This window comes from Ambystoma mexicanum, chromosome 7q (genome assembly GCF_040938575.1).
Source record: "Ambystoma mexicanum isolate Mex_15411 chromosome 7q, UKY_AmexF1_1, whole genome shotgun sequence".
In the NCBI taxonomy this organism is placed as follows: Eukaryota; Metazoa; Chordata; class Amphibia; order Caudata; family Ambystomatidae; genus Ambystoma; species Ambystoma mexicanum.
Window position 1 is genome coordinate 1,047,117,461 of NC_090941.1, and position 19,833 is coordinate 1,047,137,293.

General features: G+C 45.1%; 1 protein-coding gene across 1 annotated transcript in view; it reads left to right on the forward strand.

The window, feature by feature from the left end:
* The first annotated feature begins 278 nt into the window (after positions 1-278).
* Positions 279-19,833, forward strand: part of LOC138528136 (olfactory receptor 52E5-like) — a 47,538-nt gene continuing 27,983 nt past the window's right edge. Inside the window, exon 1 of the mRNA XM_069639589.1 lies at positions 279-344. Within this exon, the coding sequence (XP_069495690.1) occupies positions 279-344 (66 nt within the window). The remainder of the gene's footprint in view (positions 345-19,833) is intronic.

The window sequence follows — 19,833 nt, forward strand, 5'->3', positions numbered from 1 at the left end:
TGTGAGTTTCTCACCTCTAAGAGAGTCTTGTGAATTTTGCAACTGAAGTGCATGTGCTTTATTTGTGTCCACAGCCTCAAGGCGGGCCCTTTGACTAAGGTCTTTATCCGCCGCTGTGGTAATTTCAGGTGACATTACATTCGGCATTTCAGTCGGCATAGAATCAACACACGCCTCGCCCCCCCCCCCCCCCGATTTTGTTTTATTAACTGGTTTAGAGGCAACTGCCTTCATAGTATTGAAAGGTATTGAAGGCATGGGTATGTTTTTTGTAACAAATGGAAACATTGGAAAGAAAGGTGCGGACTGCGATCCTGATCCTCTATAATCTGCCAGGGAGGGAGGTAATGAGTCTTTAGTCTGAGATAGAACATTTGGAATATTAATACCCAACAAATCGAGGTCAGTTAGTTCAAAGGGAGAGATTTGTGGGGTTTCATAGGCGTCAATGTAAACCGAAGGCGAAAAGGCTTTTTCCGGTTCAACAATGCGGCTCTCAAGTTTGTCTAGATGCATATTTTGAGGAAGTATAATGGCATCATTACTTTCATTTCCCGTGTAAGCAGTCCCTGGCTGCGGGAAACCCATTACCGTCTGTGACAAAATGGCTAAAGAAGGTGCTATGCCTTTCATCGGTCGACTAATTTCCAGATTGTCCACATTTATAATTGACCCAATTGGGTCATTCGGTGCAGACAAGTCCACCAGGCTTACCTCCTTATTTAGCCTCTGCGGTGGCTTCCTTCGATGTAACAGTGATTTTTGCCGAGTCTGCGGTCCCTCCTTCGATGTTGTAGTCACCATTTTGTATTTGTAATGTATTATAGCTGGTATCTGCATGTGATAGCGTACAGCGGACTGCAGACAGAACTCGTCTCCGAACTCCTGGTGGGTCTTATGCTCACCTCCGCGTAACAGCCGCTTAACAGCCCAGTGCCTTTACCCCTGACGGGCTTAACGCCGCAAGGGTGGCTGTATCCGGCTTTTACAGCTGGGAAGAGTCATGTGACACTGCACATGACCGCCAATAGGCTCCACCCCCTCCTGGGAGCGAGCGCAAGGCTGCTGGGTCTCTGGAGCTCCGAAATTCAGCGCAGGCTTAGCTGGATGCTGGGTGCTGGGCTGAATGTACTTGACACGATGGTCTAACTGTACATTCATGTAAATACTGCCACCGCTAATTGTACATTCATGTAATTTTGTAATATTGTAAATTCATTCATGTAACATTGTAACATTGTAAGTCTCGCATATACTTGCTGCTGCGCCCGGTAACCTAAGGGTCTGGAGCGCATTATAAATAAATAAACAAACAAACAAACAAGAATGCTCAGGTATTCTGGGGACTTTTGAATAGTGCTGATCCACTGCAATCGGGGAAGAAAATGAATGCAGTAGCGGAAATTGAGTGGGCCCAGCATTTTTCAACCTTTTCCAGGGCACCTGGATTCCAAACGAACACAGCCTTCTTTGACTATAAGAGTATATCAGAGGCTATAAGGAAGATTAGCCCTTCCCGTGCCACAGGACCAAATAAACTATCATATTTCTTGTTTAAAAGTGATCCCGCCAGAAACACTGAGCATTTAGAGTGTGGTCAGTTGTGATCATTTTCCCAGCTCATGGTCTCTGGCACATATTTTTCCTATTCATAAGAGGGAGGGGCGCGAGAACCTGCCCTCTAAACTATAGACCTATTGCCCTTCTGGATGCAGAGAGCAAGGTTTTTCAATCAATATTGCTTGCCCATCTGGAGGCTTGGGCGCCAGAGGTGGGCCGATTACAGAAATGGCAAATTGTATTCCACGCAAATTTAGGAACTTCATAGAATGGTCTCATAGTTAAAAATGTCAAGCATTTGGCTTGAGATGAAAAGTGCAACTCAGTCTTCATCGCCTCTATTGATTTAACTGTGTGTCATGATGCCTACCCCCGGGGACCCAGACCACGTCCAGCAACCCCGGAAGCAGGCATCCAGTTATTCCAAGCAAGCCCAACAACCCCTGCTAGGGGCTATTTGGGTGCAGTCCTGGCGTCAATGGCGCCAGGCTCATATGGAGAGTCAGTCCTGGCGCCAGGCTCATAGATTTAAACTTACCTGATGCAGACCATGCTGCAAGAGCTCCAAGCCAAAAGAGGCTTGGAAGGGACTACTTTATCTAGGGACTATTTTTTACTCGGGTGGGGCTGGGGTGGAATACTTACCTGGGACTACTTTGGAGGATATTTAAACCACGCCCGAAAAGCAGCACACGCTTCGCGTTATTCTGCATCCAGCAGCATACAGCTCACCGTGCCTGCAAGTCTGCATCCAGTCTTCTGCCACGCCCGCCTCAAGTCTGAAGCTCCTAGAAAAAGGGAGAAAGAAGGAGAAAAGGTAAGAACTAGAGCAATACCTTTGATCCTTACCTGAATTCCCGATCCACCGTGCCTTCGAGCTGGAAGAAAGGAGTTATTTTATGCGCGCCGCCTCGCCTGCTGCAGCGCCGCGCTGAACTCACCGGCCTTCGCAGCATCGTCACATTCCACCGCATCCTTCTCCATGTTCCCGCCGCACTCCAGCACCTAAGGGGAAGACAAGAACAGCAAGGTGAGCCAAGAGAATAAACAGAGGCAATATTAGTTACACCCCATAGACTTACCTGATTTTACCACCGGGGGTAATATTCCTCTTCACGGGTCGGCGGGGCTTCCACTGCATCCTCGCCGAACCCCGGCCCCTAAGGGGAAACAAAAGGACAGCAAGGTGAAACAAAGGGACAAACAAGGGGAAACCTCCTCTCCACAATAGACTTACCTGATTTTACCACTGGAGGCATTATTCCCTGAGACTTCATACTTTCTCTCAGCGCCTGAATAAGGGAGAAAACAACAGGTTACATACTGACATTATTTTATTGAACTGTGTTGGATAATACAAATCCTTACCTGAATATTACCGGTTGCCAAGAGGAACTCTTCGCTAGGATCAAGCTGCAAACTGCAAGGAATCGGACAAGAGTGAAAGTCAGACATTTGAACTCTTACGAACTACATACTTACGGCGTCTTGCCGGAAATCTCAGAGTCAATATTGTTCTGGAACTCACCAATTCCTTCGAGCCAGTGAAGCAACTGGTTATCTACGCGCCCCTGCGCTCAACGCAGAATGGAGAGGTCATCTTTCCAAACCATTAGGTGAGACTATAAGAGGAGACATCAAAGGTGATCAGTGGGGAGAACAGCGGGGGTGGGGGGTTAACGCTCAACTCCACGGGTGGTTAATTCCCTTTCTCCATTTGCAGAAGAATATTCCTACGGGCCAAGCAAATGAAGCTAGGTGGGCCAGTCCAGTCCGTCATCTCGGCACTACGCATCACATTGGTGGAGTCCGCATCTGTATATTTCAGATCGACGCCCCTGTGGGAGCCAGGTGAGCGTAACAGAACGCAAAGCCTACCCACAAATTCCCACCCGGGCGTTATGGATACCTCAGAAGCTGACCAATTGTCCCAATTACTAGGGGAACTGAGGGCTGAAGTGCATTCCGCCCGTCAAGAAAACAATGCTCTTAGGAGAGAACTGATTTTGTCAAAGGAGCGAACTGATGACCTTGCTAGGCAACTACTGCAAGGCCAGGCTGGACAAGCTCCCCTACCAGGACCCGGAGGAAATCCAGCTCCTGTGTCATTGAGTAACCATGTGCAAATAATCCTACCAGGAAAAATTCCATTAGCTCCGCCTGAATGCTTTGCCAGAGATCCCAAAAGGTTCGCCATGTTTATGAACCAATGCCGCTTGCACTTTTTATGCAGACCTGGAGCCTTCCCAAACGATCAAGCCAAGGTAGCCTTTGTATTGTCATATCTCAGTGGCAGTGCAGTTGATTGGTCAATTCCACTAGTTACTCAGGATGACCCAATTCTTCAGGATTTTCAGGGCTTTCAAAAGAGCATGGAAAGACTATTTGCCCGGCACTCCCAAGAACAGGCCATGGATAACGAACTTTTGTCCTTACGACAGGGTAATCAGGACCTTCTATCCTACATCGCAACCTTTAATAGGTTCATAGTGGAAACTGGATGGCCTGAGGTAAAACGAATCACGTTTATTTCATCGAGGGCTTCGAGCAGAACTCAAGGATGTCTTGGCTCAGGTCGTGAACCCACCTCAATACTGCGCTCGATATATAGACTTAGTGGTCCAGTTAGATCACAGACTTCAGAACAGAAAGGCTGATCGAGCCAAGTTTGAGAATCGGGTGTTGGTCAAAACCCACGCTAACCCCAAAGGAGCAGATGCTTCAGAACCCATGCAAATCGGAGGGTTTAAAGGACCCTTAACCCAGAAGGAAAGAGAAAGGAGACGGCAAATGCAATTGTGTCTATATTGTGGAACTTCTGGGCATTTTCTACGGGATTGCCCCATAAAACCACCCAAGAAGGTAGCAGGACCTGCTGATAAAACCCATATGGAGTCAGACTCGGGAAACGACCACGCCCGACAAGCGTAGAGGTCCGCTTGCCGAGCTTGAAGAAGGATACTCAGACCTCGCATTTCATCATACCAATGGTCCTCGTAGATCCAAGGCAGCCAACGCGTATGCACACAGTAAGGGCATACATTGATAGCGGGGCCATAGGAAACTATGTGGACTACGAATTGACTTCCAGGATGAATCTACCTCTCTGCCGAAAGACCACCTCAGATGTCATCACCACAGTCGATGGAACTGAAATTGCCTCTGGGCCTGTAACTCATTCCACCGCAGAGATGACACGATTGGGTCAGGATGGGCATCGAGAGACTATTGTGTTTGATCTAATCAAAGCCCCACAGTTCCAAATAATACTGGGGATACCTTGGTTGGAAACACATAATCCTTGTATTGATTGGTGAAAGAAGAGAATAACCTTCCCGGATTGTGCACAAACCTATTACCCAAAGAAAAATCAGAACGCAGGCCTGGCCACAGTAACAACAGCAGTCGCGCAACTACCTCCAGAATACCAAGAATTCCAGGATGTCTTCCAAAAAGAACAGGCAAACACCTTACCACCTCACAGATCGTACGATTGTCAAATCGATCTCATACCCGGTGCACAACCCCCTTGTAGCAGGATCTACGCCCTTACGGAACCTGAGAACCTTCACCTACGACAATACTTAGACCAGTACCTTGCTAATGGCTTCATTCGCCCATCCAAGTCCCCTGCATCTTCAGCTTTGTTCTTCGTGCCCAAAAAGGAAGGTGACCTCAGAACGTGCATAGACTACCGCGCATTGAACCAGAGTTAGATCTCCGTGGGGCCTATCATCTGGTACGTGTAAGAGGGTGACGAATGGAAGACTGCTTTTCGCACTAAGTTTGGGTTATTCGAATACCAGGTGATGCCTTTCGGGTTGTGCAATGCACCAGCAGCCTTCCAATACTTTATGAACGATGTCCTTCGTGAACTCATTGACGTTTGTGTTGTTGTATATATCGATGATATTCTAGTATACTCCTCTTCAGAATCTGACTATGTGAAGCACGTCCGAGCAGTCCTTGAGAAATTGCGCCAGCACAAACTATATGCAAAACTGGAAAAATGCGTTTTTCATGCCACATAAATTTAATTCCATGGGTTTATCCTAACCCCAAGAGAAGTCTGCATGGACTCACGAAAGGTGGATGCAATCCTTAAGTGGCCATCACCAAGTTCAGTTAAAGGAGTACAAAGCATGCTCGGCTTTGCCAATTTCTACTGCAGATTCATCCCGGATTTTTCACATGTTGTACATCCCATCACAGCACTCTTGCGAAAAAATAAACACTTTATGTGGACTGAAGAAGCAGAATATGCCTTCCAAGAACTGAAAGCGAAATTCACGTCTGCACCTGTATCAAAGCACCCGCACCCTGAACTTCCATACATAGTGGAAACTGATGCATCCAGTCTAGCCATTGGAGCTGTCCTGTCTCAAAAGGACCCTGAAACTGGCCAGCTTCACCCAGTAGCATTTTGGTTCAGAAAGTTCTCGGCACCCAAGTTAAACTATGCGGTTACCGACAAGGAGTTATTAGCCATTAAATCCGCCTTCAAGGCTTGGCGGCACTATCTTCCCAAGAGCCAGGCATATCATTAATGTGATCACCGATCACCAGAACTTTTTTTTATTTAAAGACAGCCAAGGCCAAATCGTCACACCAACTCCGATGGGCATTGTTCTTTGCCGAGTTTGATTTCGTGATAACCTATCGACCAGGTTGTAAGAATAGTAAAGAAGACGCCTTATTCCAAATAGAGATGGGAGAGGCAGAAGTGAACCCAGAACCAGTACCTATAATTTCCGAACAAAGGATTCTTGGCATGACTACTCTACAGACACTTGAGGACATTCAGGTAAATATCCAGCAACTCTTTGATCCTACAGCCCTGCAGGACTGGGTAAAGAAAGGGCCGGACTACTCTGTCAGCAATGACCTGTCTTATAACCAAGGGCGGCTATTTCTGCCACACAAGGAACTACAAGAGCTAGTCATTTCCCGTTATCATGATACCCTAATGGAGGGTCACCCAGGTATTGCAAAAACTGAAGCCAAAATTAAGAGACAATTCTGGTGGGCCACCTGGCGAAAGGATATTAAATCATTTGTGATGTCTTGTGGCATTTGCGCCCAAAACAAAAGTCAGAAGAAAAACCCAGCTGGACTCTTACAACCTTTAGACATTCCGCCTACACCATGGCACACCTTATTGTTAGACTTTATTACTGATCTACCCCCATGCAATGGATTTAACACCATTCTAGTTATTGTGGATCTTTTTTCCAAGATGGCCCACTTTATTCCTTTAAAGGGATTACCTTCAGCTTCAATCCTGGCCAAGGAGTTCCTCGAAAACATTGTTCACATACACGGATTTCCGTCGTATTGTTCTCTGATCGGGGCAGTCAATTCATTTCACATTTTTGGAAAAAAAATTGTCAATTGGCGCAAATCGATGTGAGGTTATCGACCAGTCACCACCCCCAAACCGATGGTCAAACGGAGAGGACCAACCAGACTCTTGAACAATACCTACGTTGTATGTTACATCAGACTGAGAGTAATTGGAAAGACATTCTTTGGATCGCCGAATATGCATACAAGAATTCAGTACATTCTGGAACTGGACAAGGCCCCTTTTCTACCTTATATGGGCACCATCCTCGAACCTCAGACCTTGACTCACCCCAACACTTAGAAATGCCCGCAGTGGACCATCTGCACGCTACGATTACACAAGCCTTTAAGGAAGCAACTGCACATTTAAAACAGGCGAAAGAAAAATACAAGAAAGATGCTGATCGGCAGAGAAGTGATACTCCACAATACCAGATAGGGGACCAAGTATGGTTAGCCACAAAACACATACCTCTAAAGGGAACACAGACCTTTAACCCCAGATATTTGGGACCTTACTCTTTTAAGGCCATTATCAACCCGGTGGCTGTCAAGTTCGATTTACCTGCTAATATGCGAATTCACCCTGTCTTTCATGTGTCACTTTTGAAGCCAGTGCAACCAGGGACAAGACTAAACAAGCCACCAGACCCCATCCTTGTAGACGGGGAACCCGAATTTGAAGTTAAGAACATCCTGGACTCCAAGCTGATAAAGTCAAAACTTTTTTATTTAATCAACTGGAAAGGTTACGGACCACAGAAAAAGGTCATGGGAACCTAGTGACCATGTTCATGCACCCCGATTGGTGAAACAATTCCACCGAAATTTCCCAGACAAACCGAAACCACAGAGAAGAACGACTTTACGAGGGGCCTTGGGGGGGAGTGCTGTCATGATGCCTACACCCGGGGACCCAGACCAAGTCCAGCAACCCTCGAAGCAGGCATGAAGTTATTCCAAGCAAGTCCTACAACCCCTGCTAGGGGCTATTTGGGTGCAGTCCTGGCGTCAATGCCGCCAGGCTCATATGGAGAATCAGCCCTGGTGCCATAGGCGCCAGGCTCATAGATTTAAACTTACCTGATGCAGACCATGCTGCAAGAGCTCAGAAGCCAAAAGAGGCTTGGAAGGGACTACTTTATCTAGGGACTATTTTTTACTCGGGTGGGGCTGGGAAGGAATACTTATCTGGGACTACTTTAGAGGCTATTTAAACCACACCCGAAGAGCAGCACACAATTTGCGTTATTCTGCATCCAGCAGCGTAACGCTCACCGTGCCTGCAAGTCTGCATCCAGTCTTCTGCCATGCCCGCCTCGAGTCTGAAGCTCCTAGAAAAAGGGAGAAAGAAGGAGAAAAGGTTAGAACTAGAGCAATACCTTTGATCCTTACCTGAATTCCCGATCCACTGTGCCTTCGAGTTGGAAGAAAGAAGTTATTTTATGCGCGCCGCCTCGCCTGCTGCCGTGCCGCGCTGAATTTACCGGCCTTCGCAGCATCTTCACATTCCACCGCATCCTTCTCCATGTTCCCGCCGCACTCCGGCACCTAAGGGGAAGACAAGAACAGCAAGGTGAGCCAAGAGAATAAACAGAGGCAATATTAGTTACCCCCATAGACTTACCTGATTTTATCACCGGGGCTACTATTCCTCTTCACGGGTCGGCGCAGCTTCCACTGCATCCTCGCCGAACCCCGGCCCCTAAGGGGAAACAAAAGGACAGCAAGGTGAAACAAAGGGACAAACAAGGGGAAACCTCCTCTCCACAATAGACTTACCTGATTTTACCGCTGGAGACATTATTCCCCGAGACTTCATACTTTCTCTCAGCGCCTGAATAAGGGAGAAAACAACAGGTTACATACTGACATTATTTTATCGAACTGTGTTGGATAATACAAATCCTTACCTGAATATTACCGGTTGCTACAAGGAACTCTTCGCTAGGATCAAGCTGCAACCTGCAAGGAATCGGAAAGTGTGAAAGTCAGACATTTGAACTCTTACGAACTACATACTTACAGCGTCTTGCCGGAAATCTCAGAGTCAATATTGTTCTGGAACTCACCAATTCCTTCGAGCCAGTGAAGCAACTGGTTATCTACGCGCCCCTGCGCTCAACACAGGATGGAGAGCTTATCTTTCCAAACCATCAGGTGAGACTATAAGAGGGGACATCAAAGGCGATCTGTGGGGAGAACAGCGGGAGTGGGGGGGGTTAACGCTCAACTCCACGGGTGGTTAATTCCCTTTCTCCATTTGCAGAAGAATATTCCTACGGGCCAAGCAAACGCAGCTAGGTGGGCCAGTCCAGTCCGTCATCTCGGCACTACGCGTCACATTGGTGGAGACCGCAGCTGTCCAGTTCAGATCGACACCCCTGTGGGAGCCAGGTGAGCGTAACACTGTGCCAATTGATGCTGTGAACTGCGATTATTTATAGTCCAAACTCTATCTGTGGGGCATCCCTGTGGGGCCTCTTGGGGCTAATAATTGGCGTGTATTCACAGTCTAATATTCAAGTCTGTTGAATCATTCGTGTTCTCTTTCACAGCAGATTGCCACTTTATGTGGTGCCAGGCAGAGTTGTGTTTTGACAGCCTGCCTGTTTAACCTTTATTTATCAGATATAGGTGATCACCTAAAAACTGCAGCATTTATTTCCCCAAGTCTCCAGGATGGGAGCCAGTGGACGCTCCTTAGGATCCTGGTTCTGATCTCCAGTATCCATGTAACCTAATAAGAGCCCAATGATGCATATTTCCCAACCAACCGAAATATAGTTGACACTATCAAATTTAGGTAGAGTAACCTAAACTTTACTCTAAAGCATGGATGCAATGCAGTGTTTTGCAGTAGCAATACTGTAATCATGCATTATGAATCGACTTAAATAATAAGAAATTGAATTGCATGACTGTCTATGTGAAAATAAAATAAAGCTAACACATACTGGTCTTTGCCAGACAGGATATAGTTTGCTTAATAAAACTATTATCCTTTGGCCTCAAGCCCAGGGATGGCATCTCTACAGCCCTAAAATCTCTCCACTGGCTCCCGGTAGCTACACGGATCAAATTCAAGACCCTCTGCATCATCCACAAGGCCTTCTTGGGCCTGGGACCACGATATTTCTAACTTTCCCTCCCCAAATACACCCCTTCTAGAGCCCTATGCTCCTCTAACTCCAACTCTTTGACTGTCAAATGCTTCCCAAGCAGAGAGTGGGGTGCAGGTCCATCTTGGCTGGGACTGGGACCTCCCTCTGAAACAGCCTCCCTGCCTCTTTCAGACTTGAGCCGGTCCTCCTTAAGTTCTAGAAATTGCTCAAAACTGCTGTTCTATACCTCTTTTCCTCTTTCCCTTCCCTGTTAATCACCCACTGCCGCTTTGATGGGTGGCCTGATCCTTATGAATCTCACAGGATTCCAATCCCTTCTTCCCAGTCGATACCAGACACCCCCCCGACCGCAATGTCCTTGATGGCCCCTGCTTGGGGCCTCTGCATCCCACCCATGGGAGTCGCCAGCACTAGCACTTAGCCTGAGGTTCTCATCCTTGGCTCTCCTTAGCACTTCCATCCTGGGCCCTCCACCACTACTTGTCCTCTCCTCTGCTCTCCCCACCCCCTCTTCCCTCCCTCCTCTTGCACTTTCCTCACTGCACTTGTAAATCTGAATGCCACAAGGCCTAGTAGGACCATTGTGCAATTTTACTGTTTTGCCATTGTTGTTATTTCCCCTGTAAAACAAAAAAAAACATTCTTGCCTAGCACTCCCACACAGGCCTTTGGCACTTAAGAGTGTAGAAGATAAATACTCCTACACTCTTTCTCCCCATTAGCTCCTTTGAACTTGCAGTGAACAGAGAAAAGAGGCTGGAGAGAGAGCCCTGAGGTGAGCGGAATGCAGGGTGAGCTGTGCTTTTATTGAACAGGGTAACATAAATAGCAAGTGTCACTTTAATTTACAAACCTACAGAATTGCATAGCAAATTTCCATGCAACGCTGCCTATTTTATTCCTTGTCTATGGAGGTGTTCTCTGATACCTTTGTGTTGATGGGTTCAGATGTATGGTCTATGTCACGGTCATGGTGGTGTTCGCTGAGCCCCACCAGGAGTTATGATTTTCTTGTTTGTTTTTTGTTGTTGACCACCTTCTCAACACCTGGTTTCCTTGGTGGGTTTGAGTGCCTCTTGGTTGGTCAGTCTGTCCACCTTCTCCATCTTCCGTTGGGATCTTCAGTGTTGTGTTGCTAGTAGAGTTGACGGGTTCTGATTTGCCTGGCCAGCATCTTGAGACTTTAGTGTTTGTTGGCAGTGAGGAAGATCCTGGCTGGTGGTCTTGCCACTTTGTGAGTGTAAATGTGAGTGTGTGATGGTTGTCCTGCGTGCCCCTCCCCTGTGTGGTTGTCTGTTCCCCAGCAGTGACATTCTGATAAGACACTTTTTCTTGCCCTTTGCAGTGGAGGAATGTTAGCTGGAGCATTGTAGTGTAGTAGACTTGAAACCCCCAGTGGCAGTGGCGGGTACTAGATGCACCACAATCCTATGGTGGTTGAGAATTAAGGTTGGTGTTGCATGTCCCACAGTTCCTGATTGTTTTTTGTAGGACGAAAGATGTGTTGTGTTTTACTCCTGTGTGAAGCCCTGCCCTTTACCTAGGTGTGTCTTTGTGGTATGTTGAAGGAAGGGATTTGTGTTATATCCTGTTTCCCTTCCCTGTATGTGTGTGGAGTTATATCATGATGGAATGTCCTGCACGTGCTTGGAATGATACGGTTTGCCTGTGAGAGTTCCTACCAGAACACTTGGTGATATGTAGCCTGGGTGGTGGGAGCCAGCGGGCTCTCCTTAAGATCCTGTTCCTGATCTCCAGTACCTGATGTCCTTTAATGTAACCTCGTATCCATTTGACATAATAAAGAGCCTAAGGACTTACCTGCAGCACCCAGATGACTGTATTTGAATGTGCACCTACGTGGCAGAGATTTCCTCCAGTACCTGCCTCACAACACAATAGATGGTCCCTTAAAGGTGACAGAGACATCTGATAACTTGCCAAGGTACTCCAGACGACCTTAAATCCCTGACCTGTAATTGGGTGGGTTTAAGAGAGGAAAAGTAATGTCTCTCAGCTGGGCTGCCTATGAACGTCATAGCTGACATGAAACCCCATGTCATGTTTGAGGCTATGCTCATCACAGTCCCCTACCATCCCCTCCTCGCTTGTTCTTGTCACAGTCTCCCGCTAACCCCACCTCATTCTTCCTCATCATAGTCCCCAATGCCTCACCTCACGCTTTCTCGTCATAGCACCTCATTATCCCCACCTCACTCTTGCTTGTCACAGTCTCCCTCTTTCTCATCTCACTCTTCCTCATTGGTCTCCCACCACCCACACATAACTCTTCCTCATCACAGAGCCTCATTACTAATCACTAGAATTACCCTCAAACTCCTCTTCCTCATCCCAGTACCCAATTTCAAATCCTACATTTACTGTCATCTCCTGCTTCCTTGTCCCATTACCCAATAGTTATCCATGTAAGTAGTCCAACATCCCTCTTCCTCATACCAGTACCAAATAGTAATTGGTGTCCTTACCCCCAAATCGCCCCTGCATCCCTCTTCCTTGTACCAGTCACCAAAACGTACTTGATGTCATTAATGCCACATCCCACATCCTCCTCCCAGTACGCTAATAGTAATCCATAACTATACCCACACACCCCTCTTCCTCATCCCATACCCCACCTCATAACTGTTCCTCATCCCAGTACATATTTAGTAATCCTACCATTACAGTCACCTCCCTCTTCCCCATCCCAGTACTCAATAGAAATACATGTTATTACCCCCCACATCCCTCTTCCTTTTCCCAGTATCCAACAGTAACCATGTCATTACTCCCACATCCACCTTTCTCATCCCAGTAACCCAATGATAATCCATGTCATTACACCCACATCCCTCTTCCTTGTCCCAGTATGCAACTATCCCCACTTCATGCTTCCTTCTCATGGTCACCCACTATACCCACCTAACTCTTCCCCATCACAGTGCTACCAGTGCCCCACCCCACTCCTCCCAGTACACCAGTAGAAATCTGTTCTTATCTAGCGTACTAATGTACAAAAAAAGATGAACTTGATAAACCCAATGTTACGTAGTTGTAGAAATCATATTGATAACACAGGCTATGATATCAGTTACGTTATCAGAAAATAAAGTTGAATTACTGGTGGTGGGAGGTGCAGTATAACAAAACCCTTTAAATTCAGGGAAAAAAAGTTAGTTAAAGGACAGTTAATAAGTTCAATGCAATAAAAAAGTGAACAAAACTTTAATTGAAGCACCACTAAGGTGAAACAATCTGTTGTAACAAAACACTTGAAATTCAGTAAAAAAGTGTTACTTGAAGTGACATTAAGATGCTGTTATCCCCTAAAATGCAGCATATTGTAGAAGCTATACTATGCCACAGTCTTTAGGTCAGGGCAAGTACAGCAGACATCCCTTTGACATTCTTTTCCACATGTGACCACTGGTGAGATGATAGGAGTCTTGTATGTGTCATCAGATAACCTCAAAGTATATGTATACAACAAAGGAGCTATGTTAGATGATATCTTGCAAAGTTTACATCTGCTCCAATTCAAAAGCCAGCACCAAATAGTAGAACATTACAAAAGAATGATCACATGATCCAGCCCCAGATGTTCAAGGAGTCACAACATTTCCTTGGAGATCCCTGAACAGTAATATTTACAGAGGAGCAGCAGCTTTCGAAAAATCAATTTCTTCAGAGACTTACAGTGCAATTAGATGCGTAGATGGACTTTCCAGGGCCCCAAAGGACACTTCATAAATGCATCTCACATTCACAGATTCACTGCATGATCACAGGACGGAGACTCTCTTTGTCACAATGCTGAAGGATCCGGGTGAAAAATGGACAGCAGATGAAGAATACCTTTTTTAATCCAATTAAACATGGTCTGGTATGGCTGCAGCAGAGAGATATACTCAGCGTATATGTGACCCTGCATCAAACGCCCTTATTCTTCATGGTTTTCAAGCGTATGTCCTATTTTATATTTCCGTACAATATTACTAGGAGTTTCTGTTAGATCTAAGCACCTTTACAGACAAACTGAAATATTTTTCTGAAGATTAAATATATATGACAGTGATTTGCCTGACTGCATGAGTTACCGTCATTGACAGGTAAGTGGCTGTCAACTCTCTGACCTCTCCCTTCTTACCTCTCACTGGAGTCAAAGCTGCACACATGAATTTTTCAAATGCTGAAAACTGTGTGTTAAGTGCAGATTCAACAAAACAGAGACATAGCTACTCTCTGATTTACCCCTAAATAAGGTATTTACAAACGCATTTCCGATTTGTGCTGCAGTGGGTTCCCAGCTACTGCTGTGCTAAAGTAATGTGAAACTCAAATGAGGCGCATGAGTACTCTTTAGCTCATAGATCTACAGTGCAATTTCCATTGAGCCACATTCTTGTCACGTCCAATAGATTCATCATCCCCCTTGAGCATCACATGTTCAGTACTGTGCCACACAATCTATTCCTGGAATTCTTCGACTTCTTTTCCCTGCAACTCTGATGTGGCTGCAAATTGGCCTGCAGTTCTTCCTTAAATCCCTGATCAAAATAAATACCTTCTGAATGAGGTCAGTGGGTGACTCATCCGTACCCGTTAAGTCCTGTTCATTCACAATTCACCCTCTTTCCTTCTGAGTTCAGTTGATATTAACTTGAGCCCCATTCCTGCTGAATCCAGAAAGCAATAGATCAATCAATAATGGGGATGTTGATTGATGAAGTATCCCAATGGGGGATGTTGCAAGTCGAGTCCTGTATATTACTATATTATTTTCTACATGCTTGCTGGATCATAAGCTATTATTCACTATAGGTGATGATATCAGAACCAGTCACCATTGTCACATATTGAATCTCTCACACACACAAGCTTTAAAAAACAGATAAAAATATGACAGGGTCAGTGATAGTGAACCTGTAGTTATGGTTAAAATGTTGTTCCCATAGGAAGTGTGCACTTATTGGGTGATTTATGAATTTGGTTCTGTTTGATGAACCCGCTAGACATTTTCTTTTTTTAAAACAACTACTTTGAATGATTTAAATGTTTGGTGCGGTTTTTATTCAAATTTCTTTTTCTTTTCATTAAGGCACGTAATAGCGGAGTTCAGTTTCTAAGCATGGCCCCGAACTTCAGTTGCTCTGCATGGTCTTGCTTCCATGACCAGCGCGTTGCCCCTGTGCTGTCCTCCGTTCACAGGTTTTCATCAAGGTAGAGGGAATAACTATAAGGGATCCCAACATTTCCAAAATCTGAATAGATTTCACTAGGACAAAAATGTGCTCGTGGCTATAGCCAGAACCGCTGGACAGATTTGCAATAAACTTGACCAAGGAGTGGTGGCCCTCAGCTCGAAGGTGTTCTTTGGCAACTCTGGTGTATGTTGTCCAGTGGAATTTTTAGAAATGTCAAAAAGAATAGGTCGAAATATATTAGTGATATCTCTGCCCTGTCCTGATTCAGTATCTACTTTGCCTGTGAACCAATCAGGAAGCCATGGGATGGCCTCAGACAGCATACACGGGCGCTTGAAATTGGGTGCTATGTCTGGTTCTCGACCCATGCCCTTTGCCCAGGGACAATGCGTTACAAAAATGTTTTTGCTTTAAAATGCACATTTACACTTGTGTTTTTCATGAAAGAATTCCAGAGAAGGTCAGAGGCACATTATATATGTTTATCGAACAGAAAACATAATTATTTCTCGTACGTTGTTTAGAGTTTCAGTTTCAAATTGTGGACATTGGAATGCGTCCGAAGACAATTTTTTCTGTCTGTTGACATTACCACTCTAACTATGGTGGTAGCCAGCTACAACACCTGTGGTGATTAACATTGATTGTTATTTATGTTGCAGTGGGATTTATAATAATTAGACATATGTAAAATTGAGCAGTTTTGCAGGGGGCAGATATTTGGCCTATTGCCTTGGTCTGTGACCAGATTTTTTTGGTGCATGGGAAGGGGAGCAAAGTTGGACTATGGCCATGACTAGTGGCCATGACTAGTGCCCAGAATGTTCGGGACATAGGACTGTCTTTGGAGTTAAACGTGGCATTTGCCTAGCCTGCTGCAAGGGCTAATGTCTACTCTGAAATGCTTGTTGGGTCTTCCACATGGCTGAAGGCCATGCCCAAGGGACTGTGGGCAATGGTCATGGCCGCAAGCCACGAACTGCAGTGAAATGTCCCTGTGGCCATAGCTGGCACTGGACCTGACCTGCTGCAAAGGCCAATAGTACTCTGAGAAGCTTAGTGTGGTCTGCAGCATGACATAGCTGCTGTCACAGGGACTGTGGGCACTGCCATTGCTGCAATCGGTGGACAATGGTGAATGGTCCCTGCCGCATTCGATGGCAAGAGTCAAAGTCTACTCTGAGATGCCTGGTGGTGTCTGCAACATGGATTAAATCCATGGCCCTGTGATTGGGCATGACGGCCAGGGGAAAGTGCGTTCAGATTGTGGGTGTATGCCAAGGTAGTGGCTACCATTTTACTTTGGTTTTTGTTGATGGTGTGGGTTTCGGTCTAGGGAGAAATGAGGTAGGGATCTGCAGAATGTTGGTTTATGGTCATTGCCAGTGAATTGTCATACCACTGACAATAAGGACACTGCCCATAGCCACTAGGAATTGGCTATGAGTTAAAGTTGGCACCGGGCTTGGACTGGCACATGGGTCAATGTCTACTATGAGATGCTGAGAGAATCCTGCAACATGGCAGAAGGCCATGCTTTAGGGATTGTGGCCACAGTCTGTGGATACTGGTGAATGGTCCACTCAGGCTTAATATAGTGGACCACAGAGCAGGCTCCAGGCTAAGGCAAATAGAAATTTAGGATTGTTTGATGGGGCTGTACTTATTCAAGTACAAACTATCTATGGGAGTTCTGTTATCATATAATGAGCAAATTAACAAGGGGGGGGGTCCTTGGAGTCTCTCTGCCAGACATTAGTCCTGATTGCGAGAGCCTTACCCAGATTCTTTAGCTCACTATCTTTCACAGAGGAGAAATATCCAAAACATATCATGCTTTGTCCTGCCCCGAGGCAGTCCAGCACCGAAATGCTAGGCAATTCTCCTCTGAACAAGAGTACCAACAGCATCCCCAGATGCGTGTTTCGGTCTGGTTGGACCTCATCAGTAGGATGCTCACTGTTCTTAGAGAGACCCAGCTCCACCTCACTGACAAAGCCCAACCAGCCCAAAACATGTGTCTTGGATTGTTGTTGGCACTCTTGTTCAGAAGAGAATTGCCAGGCATTTGGGTGCTGGACTGCCGTTGGCAGAACAAAGACTGATATGTAGTGGACATTTCTCTTCTGTGAAAGGATGGTGAGCTAAAGACTCTGGTTGAGACTCCAACCAGGGATATAGGCCAGTAATAGAGAAACTCCCGAAACCCCCCTCGTTTGATCATATAATGAGTGCCAGTGAATAGTGAGTTTGGGGTGTAGTTAGTGGGCAGTTACTGGGACCTTCTTTACCTGGTCCTGTTGTAGGAGTGTGTTTAGTGCAAGTCAGACATTGTTAGTTGGAAGATTCAACATTTAAGACACGGATGCACTTGTGATTGCTTTTATAGTCTCAGTGTTTTCTTAGACTGATAATTGTGTAAAAGATAATATCATCTTTTGTATGTCTGTAAAGAAACAAAAGCATTAGTAGTAGAACATGATATGGAAAATATAGCAAACATTATTAATTTCTTTTACCTCGAAAATAGTACATTGTATGTGTAACATTTATGTATAGTACTCTGCTGCTGTATTAACATATTTCTAATCATTGGGTCATGGGAAAAATATCTGAAGTGGATTTCCAACAATTCATATAGTTGTTGGAGAACGTTTGGAAGTGGGAACATTCTTAATGTATTAGTGATAGTTCCAAATGGCATTGGGTTGTCATCGAGTTTATTACTGTAATATGTGCATAATAATAAGGGATCTGTCATGTTTTATTTGCTGTTAGGTACAAGTTAAATTGAAACCATTGTGGTTGCTCACTGTCTTCGATTTTGTTGCACATGTCTAGTGTTTTGTACTTTGCTTGTAGAAAGGTATATGGTAGCAGAGGCATGCGTTGGCTGGCATTTCAGCAGAGGTAGTTTTGTTTATTTGTGTTGCAGAGGAAGGTACTGGTTATAAACTGTTGGGCAGCGATTTCTGAAATAGTTGTGTTTTCTTGTCCTACTTCAGTTCCAAAAGATGCATTTTAATTTGTTTGTTGTACTTTTTGTGTCAGACTTGTGTCTTGCCAGTTAGTAGAGTTTAATGTAGTTTTTATAATTATAGAGCAGGAATTATAGCACTGCACAATGTATGCACATGAGTGCACATTGTAGAGTGGAGTGTGGTTACAATTTGAAGTCTTTTCTCGTATTGTTTTAAAGATGTTCATAATCATTTGAAAAACTGTTGCTGCAAATAGCAGATTGAGCTGCATGGCCAGTTGTAGACTACACATACTTTCTGGAGTATTTGGTTTAATATTTGGCTGGGTATGTTTATGGATTATGTTTTTTTATTCATAGATGTTTTTCTACTATCGTATAATCTCTACCATTTGCTTCTATAGCAATTGGATTTCTTTGTTCTTGGCTGTATGCTTCTTCATTAAAGTATTGTTCTGTGCTGATAGTGTGACAGCATTTGACAGCAGAAACTTTGCAGAAGTTATCTACATTGACATTTTACATGCATTCTAGCTTTGGTTGTAGTTTTCAAATACATTTAGGTATTTGGTTAAAACTTTCAGGACTGGATCGAGGGAGGCCTTGAAACCTTAGACCAACTATATGAGGGCACCCTCCCCTGCACATTTGAGCAATGTAAGGAGAGGTTCCAACTTCAAGAGAGGGACAGGTTCACATACTTTCAGCTACGCCATTGGTGCTCACATCCGCAGACCCTCCGAGCAGCTACGCACCTGCTCACAGCCCTTGAACTAACTCTCAAGGACCTCCCATCTCGAGCCAGAATATCTACTCTATACAGATGCTTTTCGGAAGACTTCCTGACCACAAGGACCCGGGCTATGGCTCAGTGAGAGGCAGACCTGGGAGGCCTATTGGATGACTGTCAGGTGTATTGACCCACGTTTGAGTCATTAAGCTGCAACATTTGGTGCTGTGGGCTTAGAAAATCCAAGATGGCCAAAAAGCCCACATGTGCGCCAGAATCCAGGAGAACCGCGCAGTTTGTGCGCACACCAAAATGGTCGCCTAACCTTCCACCCACCAGTGCGAGCGTGATGGGCCAGGGGTGCCATGAGTGGAATGTGTGCCAAAGGAAAAACAGCAGTGCCTGTTAGCTTAAAAAGCCCTTTGAAATCACCTTGGTATCTCGGAATGCAAGCTTTCAAACATTGCAGGATATTCAAAAATCTCACTGAACACCAGCAGACATTTGGCAAAATGAAGTTTTATATGCATACAAAATCTGGAAAGAAAAAGAGCCCAAAACCATGTTCATAACAAAACTGACTGAGCTGTGGAGGTCAGCAGCTTAAGTTAAACTGAACTGAAAACCACTAAAATCGAAATGTTTAAATTAAATGAGGGACCTACTTTTGAGTGTCACATAGTTTGTAACTGTTGAAATGTCATAGTTTTGAACTTAGAATCAGCATTCTAGCTGCATGTGTAAAAATTGTCAGTTTGATTTGAATGTAGAAAACTGGGAACAAAAAGTGACATTTAGCTGAAACCTGGCTTAATGAAACTGGATTCTGCCTGACAACTTCCCCCGACAGGAGTTGAAACTGGATCAACAGCTGTGTTCCCAGGCCTG